We start from the raw sequence: 20,229 nt of genomic DNA on the forward strand, positions 1-20,229 counted from the left end.
ATCAAGGAGGTTTTTACCTCCTTGGTTTAATTGAAACCAAGACCATTCATGTAAACGATTTTTCGAAGAAATATAGAATAAATTTGTAAAGAAAATTTTAAGTTCTTTTTCCTATGTAGATCATGTCAACCACTTGCTTGAATCGATTTGCATATAGCGAGCTATTCAAAGAATTTGCGCTAATTCTAACCAAAAGCGTTTATCATCTTCTTTTCAGACTGAAACATACGGGGGCACAGCGTCGGTTGCGGGAAGTTTCGGCTACGGATTTACCCTAGACAGTCTGGATACAGTATTGCGGATGCCGTACAGAAACTGGACAAAACCCGGGGTAGGTACCGATATGTGATAACATGTGCATAATAGGTATCATATTTAAGGATAGGGAATAGTTTTTGGGACAGTCTTGGTTCAATGACGTCAATACAAAAATGGGGGAGAAGCCTCCCTTATAAGTTAAAAATAACCAAGACGTCTGGTTGAACGAGGGTCTCTATTGAGGGACCTGGCAAATTTAGGACGGCCAGCGACGCTTACCGGTAAATAAAGAAATATAGGTAACTGACAAGTGTATTTTTACGCGCTATGCTAGATTTGGGGACTACAATTGGTAAAATAAGGCCTCGAACAACAAGTGACTTTCATTGTGACTTTTGCGCAACGATAACAACGTTAGCGTTCGAGTTGCGTCCCTTACGCAATGATCTATAAATGCTATACTTATGTTATACTTAACAACGATTCCCGAACAATTCAGGGCATTGCTTATCATGCATATTGACGCCGAATTCGAGTATATCTACTTAGATTGTCATTTGAAATATCCGCGGCATGTAGATATTTAGCAACTTAGCAACAAATCTCAGTTTTTGTTTTGTTATAAGGTTGTAAAACATGAGCGCAACACCATTTCATCTACTCGCTACCATATGTGATACTATATCTCAATAGCAGATCTAGACACCCGACTGTTAGAGTGTAGTTATCAGCGAGGAGTTTATACGAACAGTATCAGATAAGCTCCTTGCTCTAACATGGGTCAAGGGACATATGGCTTATGTAACTAATTAGTACCATCTGCAGGCGAATTTGCTTACCGCAAACTAAGGTGTCCCTTGAGAGTTGGCTGAGATGCTAGAAAGTTGGAGCCTCAAATACGAAGTTGCTAAAAAATGTAAAAAGAAAAGTATTTTGAAAGGGAGTAATTAAATTGTGAAGAACGCTTGTTCACCTTTATCCGGGGGTAACCTATATCCGCTAAATCGGAATATTCAGGGATATCAGGTCGACGGACGGTGGTTTCAAAGCACAGTATTTTGAAAAAAAAAGCAATTTCAAACTACCGCCCTACATGTTTTTTTAAACAACGGATATAGGTTACCGCCGCGTATAAAGGTGAATTAGCGTTAAAGTGCAGATGTGTCTTGATGCTACATTGCAGTGTATGCTGGATCCTGACCGTTGAGTTTTTATTTCCACAGTACCTTTTCGAGTGTCGACAAACCAGAGGCAACGGCACGTGTCCTCCTCCACTTAACTACACCGTAAGTACAACAAAACTTGTTTGTAGAAAACTACTGCGACGCTGGGAGGGGGTACTCTTGTGACGTCACTTCATGGCTAGTCACACATTGGGGAATGTGAGCTGGAAATGCAGTTTACGTTTCATGTTCGAACAATAGGGGGCGCTTCGTCCGTAATGAACTTTTAGTATTTCCATATAACATAGCGTTATGCATATTACCCAAATAACATTTTGCCACTATTCTTTGTCGTCCTTTCTTGAACAAGTCAAACTAGTTCGATACTTGTAGAAGTGTCACAAGTGCGGTAGCCTTGAGTGTAGTTTCCAACTTGGTATTTAAGTGTCTAGCTACCACAAAAGAGTCACTTTGTTCACTTCTTAAATACAGGAATAAAGACTTCTTGGCTCAGAATGCCACTTCTTTGGGTCACTACAATTGCTGTTACAACGTTTATGGTGTCTAATTTGGAAATTTAGACATCTTATTTGTTTTTACTCGTGTAGTTTGTTCGTCCACTCGTATTCTATTTGGTGCATGCAGTGGATGTCATACATAAAATTTATTTTCTTTGTCCTAAGATGTTTATCTTTTTATCCCTAAACAGGTCGCAGAAAAAGTGAATAGATTCCACACAGATTTGAGAACGTTCCGTACATACCTACACGAGGTTCGGGACGACGAGGCAGAAGGGGAGGGTTCCGATACGGCGTTACTCGAAGTGATGACTCAAACAACCAACAGAATGGAGTCGCTGCTGACAAGCATAAGAATAACGGTAAGAAAAAAAAAAACAACTTATCAAGGAAGCTAATTTGTTTTGATAGTAATCAATACTAAACTTTCTTCCAACATAAAGGTGTACAAAGATGTACAAAGATTAAGTTTTCAACGACTGTCTGTCGCCTTCTTAAGGGTCAATAATGACCGATCACTTCGAAACGTAAACTCAAGAGTTACAGACATGCGATCTTGAACATACGTGACGTCAGCAATTGGTCAAACGTGTCAGGAAGTTTATATTCCCCCGTTTCAGTCTAGTAAATGCTAGAGACCTGGAGTGCTGAAAAAATCTATAAAAAATCGGAAAAGGAATTCCGATTCCTTTTCCATTGGCTACGATATATTACATTACGCATGCGCAGTGCCGGGCTTGTTTGGTACCAAAACTTGAAATATTCATATATAAGAAAATTGACGATAACTGGCAAAAACATTATCAAAGTCATAAAATAAAGTGTACTGTTGTTATAATGGTTTAATGTCGATATAGTCATTTGTTTAATGTCATTGCCCATTCACACTTTACAATGTATTTGAGTTTGCTAGATACCGTACATCCTGTAAGTGTAATTTTTGCGTTATCATCGAAAGAAAAATGTATTTTTTTAAACAAAAATTTATTTTCGATATCTCTACAGGCGCAAGCCATGGGATTCGCCATCTTGGATGACGTCCCAACGGGAGTCATGACGTCAACAGAAAGGGATCCAACCGGAGAGCTGCTGAGACGGTCACGTGACCAGCAGGTCGTCTGGGAGTTTCTGTGGTATCTTCGGTGGGCGGCGAGTGACATCACGTGGCTAAAGCACAGACATTGTGAACAGTAATATTTCAAAAAGATCAGAATATATGTATACATAATGTATATAATTGTGAACAGAGATTATACAAAGTTTATATTTATGGACGGAATGGTGATTTTAAGTAAATTTGATTTGAGTAAATTAAAATTTGACATGAAATGAAATTTGTAAAACGTTGTGAGAACATACTCTATAGAAATGTGTAACTGTATCATTATTCAGATTTGACTGCCATTGATTAACGACACCACGTGCTTAAGAACAGTGTAAACATTTTATGTTGGATTTTTCTATAGTCAGCCTGCTGGCAGGTTTTCTCTGTATATCAAGAAAGTTAAAATGTAACTTAAGTTCGCTGACAATATTTATGAATTTGAAGTCAATGCAAATTTCCTTTCTTGTAATCCCATCTGTGCTATGAGAAATCTCCGTTACATGCGGTTGTTTTTAAGCCGCCACTCTATGTTGAAAATTATGTCTATGTCTACTTTATATGACGGAAAAGAGAAGGCATGTTTTTGTTGATTGAATATTACGACTATGTGGATCATTTTAGTGCTTTGCTTAGCTGCAGTGTTCCAATTATTCATTCAGAAAACGAGATATCAAAACCGGAAGTTCTGTTGTAGTGCCGCAGAAAGCCGCTAGGAGGTCCTTAATTGAACTAAAACTTCTTCTTCTTGACCACTAACCGCCTAGCAAATACCATAAGGGTCTATCAGCAGCTTCTTGAGTTATGCTGCCCACTTATAGACATCAAAAACAACAGTTAACAAGTGGCCCTAGTACCTTTGGAAAGGCAATTTATGTGTAAATTTTTTTTTTCTATTTGCTTTTGGACAGACGAGGACGATGTGGCACTGCACTCAAGTTTTGTAACTTATATTAACAATGCCACATACACGGTACAGACAGAAGGGAAGTCGTGTAAAGTGCCTTTCCCAAGGGCACAACGTCGGGGGCACGGTGGGAATCGAACTCAGGACCCATAGATTCCGAGCCGAACGCTCTACCAGATACGCCACGCCCGACGCCACATGTGTAAATGAGTACCTAGCTTCAGTTATTTCCCTTCGGTAGGATGTTAGATACAGGTCCCGTGTTTAAGTGGAGCCACAACTTGAGCACGTAAAAGACACCCCCCCCCCCCATACAAACACACTTAAGGAAAATAGCAGGGGACCTTCCAAGTGTAAGTGTATCATGAATATCTGTTCGGATATATAACTTATTCTTCTCAGTACAAAAGAGGCGGTTTAGGCTAACGAAATATTTCCGAACCTGCGACCGACCGGACTATTTGTGGAAACGCAAAAATAGAAATGTATACGTAAGAGCATACGAGGGGCGTGCAAGAAGTAATGGCCCTGACCCATTTCCCATAGCAGGAGATTAATGAAACTTGGCACAGATATTAGTCTTTCTCTTCATAGGAATCACCCAGAGTTATGCATTTCTCCCATCGTTTGATGCAGCTCTGGACACCGTTTTTGTAGGACACCCCAGGTTGGTCCTCCAACAGATGCCTCATCAATGGCAGAAGAGGGACGACCAGGTCTGGGAGCTGTTTCCACAGACTTCCGGCCACGTTTGAATTCAGGATGCCAGCGTTTTACAAGGTCATATGATGGGGCATCATCACCATAAGTTTCATTTATTTCATCAAAAGTCTTCTTTGGTGTGCGTCCTTTCAAATACAAAAACCGGATCACTGCGCGACACTCAACTGGTTCCATTTCACACCTGGTCCATTTCGCACCTGACTAAGTTCAAACACCAGTAAATCAGAAACCACAATTAGTTCAGAGCTGTCTTTTGCAACATAACCCATAGAAATATGAATCATTACACATACAAAATTTCATTTAGATCAGACGACTGGAAGTGGGTCAGGGCCATTACTTCTTGCACGCCCCTCGTATAAACAAATAATGCCCACGGCTATTCTCTTAACGTCTTGTGTAGTTTGCTGTCTTTTATATCATACTTTTCGTTCCCGGAGGCTACTCAGCCGAGCCCCGGTATGAAAATCTCACGTAGGCCTTACTGGGTATACAATACAAACAAATAAACAAACAAACAAGTTCATTAGGCCCCCTTAACTTTCTACTAGACGGCGATCGGGCTGCGATCTCACTGCGACCAACGTCACGGGCAAATGGCTCACTGTTCAACCTGACATAGGCTATGTGTAACCTTCACACTCGGTATATTATACAAAATTAAAAAGTGTGACCGAGAAGACAACAAAACGCAGAAAGTGTGAAAAGATTCGTTTCTTTTCTTTTCTAGACAACTCGTTCTGCAATCTGTCAAATTAAGTCGCAGAGAGAGCGCGGCAAGAGCGCCGTCCTAGTGGAAAGGTGGTATTATACCCCCCTCACATGTAGCGAAAATCGATCGGACGACGAGTGTGCGAGCTCTAAATTGCGAGGAGGCATGACCCTGACGAGAAGGAGGGAAATCTACCATTTTTTCGTTGGCATCAGGGTCATGCCTTCCCGTGATTTAGAACTTGTAGACTCGTCGTCCGATCGATTTTCTCTACATGTGAGGGGGGGGGGGTATTAGGGATCACATTTATTCATCACTTTCTCCATCCAACCACTGCTTGGAAAGTATGCACCAGTCTGGTACGGCTTAGAAACGCTGGTACCTTCACCAGCATACGATTCTTCGTCAAGAACCCTGCTGCTAAAAGTCCTAGTTTCCAGACCATGTTACCCGCCTACTACGTACGGCCACCTTGTACAAAACATGGTTTCAATGAGACAAGTATGACCACAGGGTCAAATGTTTCCAAAAATACCAGTGTTCCTGGTTGTTATCTCGGTCGCATCTCTACTACGTCGGTACAGAGGCGTGACCTGTCTTCAGGGTGTAAAAATAGACCGGTGGACTACAGTAATCTCCAAGCAGATCCTAAGGTAGCATAAGATAGTAGCAAAAGCTGGCAGAGGAGTGAAGCTGGCCTAGGAGTGTGCATGCGACCGTTGCCCGTCTGACTCCCTTTGGCCGGCTATACTCCTTAGCCAGCCTTGATACTATCTTACGGCACCGTAGGATCTGCTTGGAGATTAGACTACAGGAGAAGATTTTCAAAGAGTTTATAGTGTCGGGTATACGGAAGATATCTTAAGTAGCGTCGCGTAGTGTAGCGGTCGGGTGTTTGACTCAAGGCCCAGTCCTAAATTCTAGTCCAGTGATATGCTCTGACGCTGTGCCCTTGGGAAAGACACTTATTCACGGCTTTTTGAACGATATTCAGGTGTAAATTAGTACTTAGCTTCGGTCAGCGCCGTCCCTCGGATAAGACGTTAAAATGGAGATCCCGTGTTTGAGGGAAGCCAAACCTCAAGAGCGTTAGAAAAACACAACCGCACTTATAAAACGAGTAGGGGTCCTTCCTTCATTTTGTCCTGGTGTATGTGGATCAGTCAAATTTGTTCGGATATGAAGTGTGTACTATTCAGTACAAAACGTTTGTGTTGGTCAACATAAGGCGGTTTATCGGAGCGATATGCAGTACAAGCAAACAAACAAACAAGCAAAAATTATTACGAAGCCAACAATAGCATCAGCCATTGCTTTTTTTTCTCAAAAACCTACACAACTTCCTCCCTACATAAATACCTTTTAAAAATCATTTAAACGGTATTTCCTGGACAATGGATACAAAACGGCAAAGTCAATCAGCAGGAGGGCCGAAATTGACCATAACCTTTTTTTTTTGAGAGAGAGAAACGGCGCCAAAAAAGTTCTCACTTTTGTCTCTCTTTACTACTATAAAGCCAGAAATTGTTGAAGTTCGATCACTGAGAAGAAGTTGTCTGCCCTTACATGTGGTTTAAACATCTGCAGTTCAGTTCCACATCGCTAGAGACCGCTTATGTACTATCTACTTTCTTCATGTACAGTTCAACATTCAACTGCGATTTAGAGGGTATTTCACTTGGCTTCGTTATAGTAGAGGTATGTTGGCGTCCGTTAACGGCGGTAGCTTTATTGTGCGTTTTTCGCCATTTGTTTTCCTTCCGGTCAAACTGAACAGGTTATAGGAACTCGCAGTGTTATCATTGAATTGAAAATCAACGTAGAATTATTAAAGTGCACCATAAAAAGGAGCTTTACAAGAATAAAGGATATTCATTCATTCTTTTTATAGTGCTGGGTATACGCAAGTAATCTCGTAAGCGACGTCGCGTAGCGTAATGGTCGGGTGTTTGACTCCAGGCCTAGTTCTGGATTCTAGTCCACTGATATGCTCCAACGTTGGGCCCTTGGCCATATAGGATAGACACTTTTCACGGCTTTTCCCAATTCACTCAGGTGAAGCGCCGAGTCTCTGTTAGGGCCGTCCCTTGGATAGGTCGTTTAATGGAGGTGCCGTCTTTGAAGAGGCAGCCAAACCTCGAGCGCAGTTGTATCTTAGAAGTCTCCCTCCCCCCACCAAAAAACAACAACAAAACAACAATTACACAGGATTTCTTGGACAAAGGACACAAAAACGGTACGTTCCGTTGTAGTACAAAAGTCGACCGCCAGGAGGGCGAAAATCCACCTCGACCTTTGGCAACAGAAATGGAGTCAAAAGTTTCCTCCTTTTAATTTCTGTTTACCACTATAAAACCTCACTGACCATAAGTTTCCTGCTCTGACAGGTGGTTTGTAATGATTAGTCTGGACTTCTCTCTCCGTATTTGCAGTTCACTTCCGCATCGCTAGAGGCCGTTTATATACTAACGGCTGGCCAAAAGGGAATTTCTCACAGCTAACAACACGCGTCCATGCAGTTTAATTTTTTGGCTCGGATCTCCTTTAGTAATACATCAATGAGACCTTGAAAATTTTTGACTAGTAACCTTAAAAGATTTCAAAAGAATACTTTCAAAGAGATCGCGTAATACATGAATAAGTGTTGCCAAAATCTTACATGTTGCCCTATAAACTGAGGGGTTAGATATCCCGTTGATATCTGCATTATAACCTTTTTTTAAATTTACATTTACACACCTGTGGAAGGATTGACATAACAGGTAACTATCACCTTTTCAAGATGTCAACCCAGGAAACCAAAATGTATGGTTTGACCCACTCACACCGGGAAGGACCCCTATTATTTTCGATAAGTGCGGCGGGTTCTTATACATGCTCGGGTGTGGCTCTCCTCAAGACACAGGACCTCCATTTAACGTCCTATCCGAGGGACGGCGCTAGCCGAAGCTAGGTACTCATTTTTGAAGTGAAAGTCGTGTAAAGTGCCTTTCTCAGGGCACATGATCGGTGACATGGCAGGTTTTAAAAACACGGGTCCTCTTGGGCCTGAGCCGAACGCGCTGCCTATTACGCCACACAATCCCAGATAATAGCACGAGGTCTTGCACACATTTTATCCACATCGTTGTAAGAATGTCTGACTCACATTCAGGGATACCAGTCTTGACTTGTTTTATTTAGAGAGGGAAAAAAAGCATCTTGGTCAGACTCTGTGAACAGTGGAAATTTAACAAGGCGACGACATTGTCGAATCTGTGATCGCAAACCGGATGCTACGTTCAGGACAACGTGTTAACATGTTGTCATTGAGAGCTCTTACCATTTGACCGTAACTAATCAGGTTGCAAGTGTCCTTAAAAATGTCAATGAGTGAAGTCTGGTATCCGGATACGTAATAGTTTTCTGTAAACCACTATAGAGTTTCCAAAGTGGAGTAAGCGCGTTAGATTTTTTCCCGGAACTAAAAAAAAACAAAAACAAAAACAAAACTAGAGTTCGGCGACCTCATACCTCCATGAAAATTTAGAGCTTTCGTAAATTTCATGCAATTGACTAAGACATTAACATAATTTATGCATGGTGTTGTTCATCATTGACAAACGTACACATTTCATAATTATAAAATTCCCATTATTAATCATAAAGCGGTTTTGCAATTTTTACTTAAATTATGCAAATAAGTTCCTCATTACCATATTTGGTATATGCTTATATTTCACCTATCATAATTAACATGTGTTACATTTATTGAAGTCCAGTTATTGCAAACAATGGAATTATACAATTTCCTCATTAATTATGCAAATTAAGTCCTCATTTGCATAACATGTATATCATTATGAACATCTTTGCCTAAGGTACCCGCATGCCTAATATGATGCCAATCCGTCAATCCTTTCTGCAGTTATCCTCTTTGGAGTGTCTTGACCAAAACGCCCCTGCAGTTCCCAAATTAAATGTTAGGGGGCTGAAACTTGCTTCACTTTGTCATGAGACTAAAAGATATCTACCACCCAAATTTCAAGACCATATCACGTCCAAGACAAGAGATACATAGAAAAAACTGCTATGATTGAATGTTGTCATTAATTATGCAAATTTGCTCCTATTTTGCAAAATTAGTATTTCATTTTGTACAACATTGTCTGAGGTACCTACTACCAAAAATCATGAAAATCCGTTGTTCCCTTCTTGAGTTATCCTCTTCAGAAATTTTTGACAAGAATGCCCCTGCTATCCCCAAACTAGACGCTAGGGGCCCAAACTTATGTCACTTCTTCCTGAGCACAAGAGCTATCTAATACTAAAAAATCGTGACCATAGCATGTTCAGAACACCAAAATAGCAAAACCGGAAGTTGCGCTGCAGTACCAAGGGGAGCCGCTAGGGGACCCAAAATCTAATCATTTCGTGCTTTCATCACACCCTACCAACACACCAAGTATGAAACCAATCCACCCAACCGTTCTTGCGTTATTTTGTTTACACACACACAGACAGACACACACACACACACACAAACACAGGGTAAAATATAACCTCCATTCCATTACATTTGATGGAGGTAAAAACATTCGAGTGGTTGAATAAGCAGCTCATTTTCGTAGAATACACAGTTTAGGAAAAGGATACAATATTTCTTTATTGACTGAACGTTTGTCACAACTTGCTAAAATGTTCAAAAGGAAATGGGGGGATATAGAATTAACAGTTCTGCCACCCCCCACCCCCCAACAAAAACACATTGCACCTCCCCTTTCAAAATTTTTTTGTTTGGACTTCAATAATTTCACTGAAACACATGCATATGGAAAGTTTTACGTTGAATGTTTACATATTGAGTCTCTTTCGCGAATGTGCGAAAAATTGAGCGAACATTGTCTTCCCAAGAAATAATGAGATGATAATTCATATTAGATTTTATTTTCCACATTTTCGGTCAGTCACACGAATTTATCTCTTCCTAAAACGCACAGATGTGAATATCATCGCAACGTCTCGTTTTGACGGATGTTATCTTAGTAAATATATTTACTAGTGTTCGTTTCTGTTCATTTGCTAGAAGATGAAAGCTAGTTCATCTTTATCCGTGGGGTAATCTATATATATTTTGAAAAACATGGTATTTTGGGTATAAGGTTTCAAAGAGCAGCTTGAAACCGCTGTATATCGACTTGATTTTCCTAAATACCCTGTTATTTCTAAATAACGGATATAAGTTACTCTGTGGATAAAGGTGAAGTAGTGTAACCACATTATCCTACACATATACAGAAAATACAGATATTAGCACGTCTTTTGCAGTATTCCTTAAAAAATCACAGCAGCACAATAAGAATACGTAAAGATCACAATAGGTTTACTTTCCTACAAATGCCGTTTCTTTGCCGTTATAATAATACGTAACAGTGTTTTGAAAAACGTTAAGGCCATGTTGATTTGATTATGTGGATGACATCCGCGCGCGTATGAATTTTTGCCCCCCCCCCCCCCAAAAAAAAATTCAACAATCGTACAAAGCAGCTGTAAATGATCATATATATGCCGTGTATTGACCAAAAAATAATTAAAAAAAGGAAACCAATGTCATATAGTGCCATGTAAATTTTGAAATCAAAGAAGATGTGAAAGAATGTTTAATTTAACAAAAATGAAAATAAAATCGCATTGTTCGGTATACCATAATCTATATGTTAGGTCCTTTGTTCAGCTTTCTTGGCCATATAGCATTAGATTTCGGACTGAAGGCATTTTTTATTTACAAATGCTTTCTTCTGTTTACAAGCTGGCTTCAGTTTGGGGGAGAATGTAACCCATATAATCAAATCCACATGGCCTACATAATGCTTCTTTAGCTTTTTCACTCCTGTAGTGCTGCCGTCTACTGGTCTTGGTCTACGCTATTAGAGGTAGCTGGGTTTCCTTGCTGAAATTGACAACAGCAACGTAAAATGTTTAAGTATACAAATTACAATAGGCAAAATTGAAAATGTGCAAAAAAGCAAAGAAAATGGAACTTCTGACGAAGCGAAAGGATTTTGAAAAATATAATAAAATAAAATAAGATAAACTCCACACCTTAAATGATCGCACATCGTCAGTTTTCCCTGAAAGAAAATGGCAAATGTATCGTAATTAAGTTTATACATGAAAAAAAAAATGTGTGCAGCTGTAGTTCACGGTGAAATGCGCAATATAATGATTTTAGGTTCGTTGAATAGATCAGTTTTTTTTCAGGCACACCAACGTTACTTTTTAAAAGAAATTTCTCCGTTAAGGATTGCCAATACGATTCCTGCATAATAGCGCGCTTGTGTGTGTGTGTGTGTGTGTGTGTGTGTGTGTGTGTATGTGTGTGTGTGTGTGTGTGTGTGTGTGTCTGTCTGTGTATGTGTGCATACCAAAAAGACTCATCATACAGTATATTTGAATATCTGATGACTGTACCACTATAATACTACAATGGCCATTCCACATCAGTGATGTACGCAAAATTGGTAACGCTATATAAAAATGACAAAAATTAATGGCAATTTTTAAAGAATAGACCACTTACGATCTTTTACCCATGCTGTAGCCGATGCTTATCCGTTTGCCGAAGTGTCTGCCGTACCCTGCATTCAGTCTTCCGAGTTTAGAGCCGGAACCTCCCCCTAGACGCTTCTTCAACGCCCTTCCGAAGATTCCCGCGTGAAATACAGAATTGTCGTAACCAGAAGAACCCGTGCCGTCGTCTCCTAGACCCCACTTTTTCTGGACGGTCTTTTTGTCGGCGTCCCGTCCGAAGATTCCACCGTACGCTGCAGAACTGTCGTACCCAGAAGAACCCGTGCCGTCGTCTCCTAGACCCCACTTTTTCTGGACGGTCTTTTTGTCGGCGTCCCGTCCGAAGATTCCACCGTACGCTGCAGAACTGTCGTACCCAGAAGAACCCGTGCCGTCGTCTCCTAGACCCCACTTTTTCTGGACGGTCTTTTTATCGGCGTCCCGTCCGAAGATTCCACCGTACACAGCAGAATTGTACCCAGAACTAGAAGAACCCGTGCCGTCGTTTCCTAAACCCCACTTTTTCTGGACGGTCTTTTTGTCGGCGTACCTTCCAAACACCCCGCCGTACGCAGCAGAATTGTACCCAGAACTTGAAGAACCTGTGCCGTCGTCGCCTAGACCCCATTTTTTCTCCATGTTCTTTTTGCCTGGAGTATAGCCACCGCCACCGTAACGTTTCTCCAGCGCCCGTCCAAACGCCCCTCCGTACACGGCCGTCTGATAACCACTGTCCGATCCACCACCACCCAAACCCCACTTCTTTTGAATGTTCTTTTTGTCGGTGTCCCGTCCGAAGATTCCGCCGTACGCATCAGAATTGTAGCCCCCAGAAGAACCCGTGCCGTCGTCACCTAGACCCCACTTTTTCTGGACGGTCTTTTTGTCGGCGTCCCTTCCAAATACCCCGCCGTACGCAGCAGAATTGTACCCAGAACTAGAAGAACCCGTGCCGTCGTTTCCTAGACCCCACTTTTTCTGGACCTTCTTTGTATCGGCGTCCCGTCCAAAGATTCCACCGTACGCTGCAGAATTGTAGCCCCCCGAAGAACCCGTGCCGTCGTTTCCTAGACCCCACTTTTTCTGGACGGTCTTTTTGTCGGCGTCCCGTCCGAAGATTCCACCGTATGCTGCAGAACTGTCGTACCCAGAAGAACCCGTGCCGTCGTCTCCTAGTCCCCACTTTTTCTGGACGGTCTTTTTGTCGGCGTCCCGTCCGAAGATTCCGCCGTACGCTGCAGAACTGTCATACCCAGAAGAACCCGTGCCGTCGTCTCCTAGTCCCCACTTTTTCTGGACGGTCTTTTTGTCGGCGTCCCGTCCGAAGATTCCGCCGTACGCTGCAGAGCTATCGTACCCAGAAGAACCCGTGCCGTCATCTCCTAGGCCCCACTTTTTCTGGACGGTCTTTTTGTCGGCGTCCCGTCCAAAGATTCCGCCGTACGCAGCAGAGTTGTCGTACCCAGAAGAACCCGTGCCGTCGTCTCCTAGACCCCACTTTTTCTGGACCTTCTTTGTATCGGTGTCCCGTCCGAAGATTCCGCCGTACGCTGCAGAACTGTCGTACCCAGAAGAACCCGTGCCGTCGTCTCCTAGGCCCCACTTTTTCTGGACGGTCTTTTTGTCGGCGTCCCGACCAAATATTCCACCGTACGCAGCAGAGTTGTCGTACCCAGAAGAACCCGTGCCGTCGTCTCCTAGTACCCACTTTTTCTGGACGGTCTTCTTGTCGGCGTCCCGTCCGAAGATTCCGCCGTACGTTGCAGAACTGTCGTACCCAGAAGAACCCGTGCCGTCGTCTCCTAGGCCCCACTTTTTTTGGACGGTCTTTTTATCGGCGTCCCGTCCGAAGATTCCGCCGTACGCAGCAGAATTGTAGCCCCCAGAAGAACCCGTGCCGTCGTCTCCTAGACCCCACTTTTTCTGGACGGTCTTTTTATCGGCGTCCCGTCCAAAGATTCCTCCGTACGCAGCAGAATTGTCGTACCCCGAAGAACCCGTGCCGTCGTCTCCTAGACCCCACTTTTTCTGGACGGTCTTTTTATCGGAGTCCCGACCGAAGATTCCGCCGTACGCAGCAGAATTGTCGTACCCCGAAGAACCCGTGCCGTCGTTTCCTAGACCCCACTTTTTCTGGACGGTCTTTTTGTCGGCGTCCCGTCCGAAGATTCCGCCGTACGCAGCAGAATTGTCGTACCCCGAAGAACCCGTGCCGTCGTTTCCTAGACCCCACTTTTTCTGGACGGTCTTTTTATCGGAGTCCCGACCGAAGATTCCGCCGTACGCGGCGGTATTGTCGTACCCAGAAGAACCCGTGCCGTCGTCCCCTAGACCCCACTTTTTCTGGACGGTCTTTTTGTCGGCGTCCCGTCCGAAGATTCCGCCGTACGCTGCAGAACTATCGTACCCAGAAGAACCCGTGCCGTCGTCTCCAAGACCCCACTTTTTCTGGACGATCTTTTTGTCGGCGTCCCGTCCGAAGATTCCGCCGTACGCTGCAGAACTGTCGTACCCAGAAGAACCCGTGCCGTCGTCTTCAAGAACCCACTTTTTCTGGACGGTCTTTTTGACGGTGTCCCGTCCAAAGATCCCGCCGTACGCAGCAGAATTGTACTCAGAACTAGAAGAACCTGTACCGCCGTCCCCTAGACCCCACTTTTTCTCCACGTTCTTTGTGTCAGCGTCCCGTCCAAAGATTCCGCCGTACGTAGCAGAATCTTACCTAAATCGATAACCACATCGTGGCCCTCCTAATCCCCACTTTTTCTGGACCTTATTTTTATCGGCGTCCCGACCAAAGATTCCGCCGTACGCTGCAGAACTGTCGTACCCAGAAGAACCCGTGCCGTCGTCTCCTAGACCCCATTTTTTCTGGACGGTCTTTTTGTCGGCGTCCCGTCCGAAGATTCCGCCGTACGCTGCAGAACTGTCGTACCCAGAAGAACCCGTGCCGTCGTCTTCAAGACCCCACTTTTTCTGGACGGTCTTTTTGTCGGTGTCCCTTCCAAATACCCCGCCGTACGCAGCAGAATTGTACCCAGAACTAGAAGAACCTGTGCCGTCATCGCCTAGACCCCACTTTTTCTCCATGTTCTTTTTGCCTGGAGTATAGCCACCGCCGCCATAACGTTTCTCCGGCGCTCGTCCGAACGCTCCTCCGTACATGGCCGTCTGATAACCACTGTCCGATCCACCACCACCCAAACCCCACCTCTTCTCAATGTTCTTCTTTTCCAGATCACGTCCGAAAGCTCCTCCGTACGTAGCTATCTGTGAACCGCTGTCCCATCCACCATAGCCACTGTCACCCCTTAAACCCCACCTCTTCTGAATGTTCTTCTCTTCCAAATCACGTCCGAACGCTCCACCGTACATCGCGATATTCCACCCTCCCCAACCGCCGCCTCCACCATTTCTACCGTCTTCCCTTAGCCCCCATCTTTTCCTCAAGCTTCTTTTTGCCGTCACCTTATTCTCCTTCGCGTTCTTTGTGTCGGCGTCTCTACCGTAGAAGCCTCCTTGCGCCGCGACGTCGGAACCAGACGAGCTCGAACTACCCCACACGAAACTATCCCCACCCCAACTGCTACCTCCCCATCGTTTTTCAGGCTCCTGACGCTTTCTCAAACCACCACCCCACCAGTAAGGATAAAAAGGAGCCCAGTGGTAATTACTGTTGTGACTTTCCGAAGGGTAGCTGTTGACCCCCCAGCGTTTCTGGACGTTGGTCGTCTGATCGGAAGCGGTCTCTGGGTCGGCGGAGACCAATGCACATGTCCCCGCCAGAGTGAGGAGGACGATCCCGTAGACGGTGCACACACCCATTGCCGTGTCTGCTTCGCCTAGAGAAGTGAATGCATGAAATACATGAACTCGAGAGCTCATCTGACAGTGTGTTTACTTGGTAGAAATTAGTCTTGATAAAGATGACCTGTAATTTCCTGCACAAGAAATTGTTGACTGAACTGACCATCCTTGTCACAGAAGCAAAATTAATTTTCCATTCCTTAACAAAGCATGGAGTTCATCAGTGGAAAATGTGGGGAAGTCTACTTGTTTTGGAAACAGTTCAAGTTTATTCATGATTAAAGACTTTTATTGTATACTAGGGGTGGGTACCGGTACAGAAAATTCAGGTCCAGGTCCGGTTCAGGTCCAAAGGATCAGGTCCAGGTCCGGACCTGAACCTGGACCTTATTCAGTATGACTCATACCAATGGTCCATTTCACTACAAAGAAATCTGTTTGGTGGAGTATTAGACTTACACTGGCGTTTTAAAATCCTACAACGCTAACTGCACCTGTGAGATTGGCTGTAAAAATTGGCAGAAATTACTATAAACTTCACTCTACTTCACTCTTGTCATTTTCTTCCACCTGCAAGCACAAAAAACGTGTGAATGCATGATAAAATAATCTGTTAATTTTCTAACCGGTCCAACATCCGGTCCACCTAATTTTTTCAGGTCCGGTTTTTCTGGACCGGTCCAATAAGAAAAACCGGTTTTGTACCGGTGTGACAGCGTTCTCGCCCCCCCGTGATCTCGCCCCCCCGGGGGCGAAATCACTAGCGATCTCGCCCCCCCGGGGCGAAATCACTAGCGATCTCGCCCTCCCCGGTTAGCGATCTCGCCCCCCTATCTCGCCCCCCTTTAGCGATTTCGCCCCCCCCCCCAAAAAAAACGGGTTTACATGACATTTAGAAAGTTGATTGGTATAAATCACAAAATGCAGTTTCAGAATGATATAAGTTCACGAGTTTGATACATAATTCCATTCATAGTATCAATATTAACGTAATTACATGGTAATTAAAGATAGTTGAACTTGTTTCAGACAAGGAGGGTTGGGTCCTTTGTATTCCCATTATTGCATATACCTGAGTCTTGACATAAGATGTATTTCATTGTATTCGCCTGTCCTCAAGCAACCTATATATCTCCAATATGAAGTCTCTACCATGAAGTGACCACAAAAGAACTATGTAATGTCTTTATTAATTATGCAAATATTAGGTATTAATTAGAATAACACACATTTTGGTATATGCACCTGGCCAAGAGATATCTTCACCTCCATCATGACTGTTTTTTCTAGTATTTAGGAACTGATGCATTTACCCGTGCTTTCTTAAGACTGGTACTTTACCAGTGTTTGTGTAGCATTTAGCAACAGCTATATCAACTTGCGCGTAGATAGTGTTTATAATGACAAACTATTATTCACGTGTGTTTTTGTTAGTGCTTTGGAAATGTTTCCAGCACAAGAAAGAAAACACTGTGACAAATTGAAAACATATAGCTGACGTATTCCGTACCATAGACGGTGTTGATTTATACGTTCGCAGTAGCACTGTTTTTATGCCACCTCAGCTGCAAAAATTGTCTTTTTCATTTCAATGTCATGTTTGCACCGAACAATATAGTATCGACTTTCGAGGTATGACATCTTACGGTACGGTAATAAGGTTCCATATAGGTACCAGGTAACACACCATATACGTTACTCCCCAGGTGCAGTATAGTACCTGGTAGCGCACCTGTAATATGTAGTAACCAGCTGCTTTTTTTTGGGGGGGGGGGCGAAAACGCTAAAGGGGGGCGAAAACGCTAGTGATCTCGCCCCCCCGGCCGGGGGGGCGAGATCTCTGTCACACCGGTACGCTGTACCGATACCCAGCCCTATTGTATACATTCAATCATTTATTCAATATTCATTCATTCGTTCGTTCATTCATTTATTTCAGCGCAGCAATTTATATAACAGACCCTATGTACGATTTTCCAAAGGGCCGAACAGTGTCCTTCCCGCCTCTTATACGACGTATAAACTCTTCATACACTTACATGTAGGCAAAGAGGAGCAATTCTTTTCAATAATGGCGTTGCTGCCCCTCCCCATTGCCATATGTATATCCACGATGCTTATAACTTATATCTTGTCTTACAAATTTTACAAACTTATATCTTTATCTATGACAAATTCAGTGATCCGCGCACACCCCAATGATATGTTAGCACCGTCTACCAACCGCAAACACGATATTTTTTCTTGGCCTTTTTCTACTATTTGCCTATTGGACAGACAGGACAATGTGGAACTGCACTAAAGTTAGTACCTGGCCATTTCGACCGCTTTTTCTCGGTCCCGATTTTTTTCCCATTGACGTAAGCATTAAGCGACCTGTTCTCAACGACCACCTGGCCAACGCGACCGCGACCGGCCCAAATTGGGACCCATAACGACCGCATTATTTTCAAAATTGAGGTTTTTTTATCGCCGAAATCGGCCAGTTTGCGTCGATGTTATGTTTAGAATAAAAATGGCGGCGGTAAATGGGTGGGTCAATATGGCAGTCTACTGTAATATGGGAGGAATTTTCGTTGTACACATGTAAGAAAATCCGAATTTAGTTGTTACAGAACTTTTTAAAATCCATATCATTATAAATTGAATGGATGCTGAAACGTATATAGCCTCATACTTTTTTAAAGAAAGATCTGTGTAGCTCATACCTTTTTAACAGAGATCTGTGTGAGTGCTTTTGTCCAACTGTATTGTACATTCACCCGTGGGTTAGTACGCTATCGGGACGTACCAGGCATCGAATTCGAAAGGTGCACCGTAGTTATTTCAGATACGGCGATCAAGAACACGTAATAAAGGCTTGTATGGTAACTGACAGCATCAAAGTTCCCTTACTAAAACGTTAGTGTACAAATATTGAGCTTTAAAACACTGTATCGCATAAAAGCTCGATAAAAGCTTGGGTTAGATTTACAATTTACAGTGTGCGTGTTGTATTTGACATTAAATACTTCCCTTCTTTGCGTGTGTTCAGTGTGCTTGCTATTTGCCATTTAACACACAGGAAACCATTTATACTTTACATCGGCGGGTATCGAACTTGGGACCTCTAGATTTCGAGCCGAACGCTCTACAAATTACGCCACACACTAGTACTTAGACTTAGGCTTAGCAACGTTTACTGTTAAATATTGTACATATTGTACCCAATTCAGGGAGGCTTGTATAGCTCCCCCTGCCCATGTACTTTTGAGGAATGATAAATAAAATAAATTGCTAAATATGCTACGATATTCCACTTGACTCTTTACCCACATTTTCCCCATAACCTAGAATGTCAGGAGGTCACGGAAAACATGCGGGTATAGATTAGTATACGGTCTACCATAACCTAAGTACTGTAACAAATTCTAGGACAAGAAAACTCACATACCTTGATATTTTTAGTCGTCTTTGCGGACAGGAAAAAAATAAAAGCTTGCTCCGTAACAGTAGGTCGATGCGTATCGAGGACTCTGTTCTTCCGAAGAGGAAAGCTAGCACCGCAATCGCGGACCAAAAATTCGGTAGCAGAAGTAATGGCATGGGGGAGCTTGGAAAGGATTTAAATAAGCCACCATGGGTGACTAAGCGCTGGTGAGTGATCGTTAATTACCCGAAAAATTGTTATGACGACTTAGGTTCGCGCAAAGGGCGCAGCGGATGTGTGTAATTTCAGTAAATACGGGATGACGCAGCAGAAATTTGGTATGAATAATTATTCTCAAGGGTACTAACTACTGCCTTATTTTGAAAGTAAATTGAAACATAAACATTTGTTCTAGGGCGCGGTCGTTGCACGATTTTGATGCCATAGGACTTTCAAGCAGGCCGTGACAGAACCAACCACCGACATGGACCCAAAACAGCGTTTTGAGCATCAAGACAGTTGAACTTTGCAAGAGACGTATATTTTTGCCCAAAGTTAGCGATGTACATAGCGATCGCACGACCTATGTGACCGCGCCCTAATACCCCTTTCACATTTAGCGAACATCGATAGGACGACGATTCTGCGACAATCGCCAGAGCTTCGGTTATAATGATAACTTTATTGCACAACAATTGTACAAGGTACAAAGCATGGCTTATGTGTGACAGGGACGGTTTTCAGGTGAAAAATACGCGCAACCCTCAGTTGATCTGAAATATGGCCGATCTTCCATCGATACGTCCGAAGATCGTGGATAATGTGACAGGGGTATAACGACACTAAATTTAAGCTTTTTGTCCATTATACAGTACATAGAACAGTGCTATATGAGTATGAATAGCATGGTCCATTGTTGATTTGCAAAGAAAGTCCAAACTCAGGATGTCTTATCTTAATGTTATAATGCCGTTCAAGAAACAAATGCTTGTACATAAAGTTTGGTCAAGGAGTATTCGTATATTTATTCATACAGATAAAACTATTGACATGAGTTTCTTCTGTATTCCAAACGCACTAT

The 20,229-nt window shown here is 43.1% G+C and overlaps 2 protein-coding genes across 2 annotated transcripts; one reads left to right on the plus strand and one right to left on the minus strand.

Moving 5' to 3' along the window:
• Positions 1-224: 224 nt before the first annotated feature.
• On the plus strand, positions 225-3,460 carry LOC118414850. The gene is made up of 4 exons (XM_035819116.1): positions 225-331; positions 1,482-1,544; positions 2,131-2,301; positions 2,945-3,460. Exons 1-4 carry the CDS (start codon positions 302-304, stop codon positions 3,131-3,133), a joined length of 453 nt encoding a protein of 150 aa, XP_035675009.1. The 5' UTR covers positions 225-301; the 3' UTR covers positions 3,134-3,460.
• An 8,478-nt stretch (positions 3,461-11,938) lies between these two features.
• On the minus strand, positions 11,939-19,299 carry LOC118413772 (uncharacterized PE-PGRS family protein PE_PGRS54-like). Its single transcript, XM_035817303.1, has 3 exons — positions 19,173-19,299; positions 14,655-15,774; positions 11,939-14,552 (listed from the first exon to the last, which is right to left on the minus strand). Exons 2-3 carry the CDS (start codon positions 15,755-15,757, stop codon positions 11,939-11,941), a joined length of 3,717 nt encoding a protein of 1,238 aa, XP_035673196.1. The 5' UTR covers positions 15,758-15,774; positions 19,173-19,299.
• Positions 19,300-20,229: the final 930 nt, after the last annotated feature.

Source organism: Branchiostoma floridae, chromosome 4, assembly GCF_000003815.2.
Source record: "Branchiostoma floridae strain S238N-H82 chromosome 4, Bfl_VNyyK, whole genome shotgun sequence".
NCBI lineage: Eukaryota > Metazoa > Chordata > Leptocardii > Amphioxiformes > Branchiostomatidae > Branchiostoma > Branchiostoma floridae.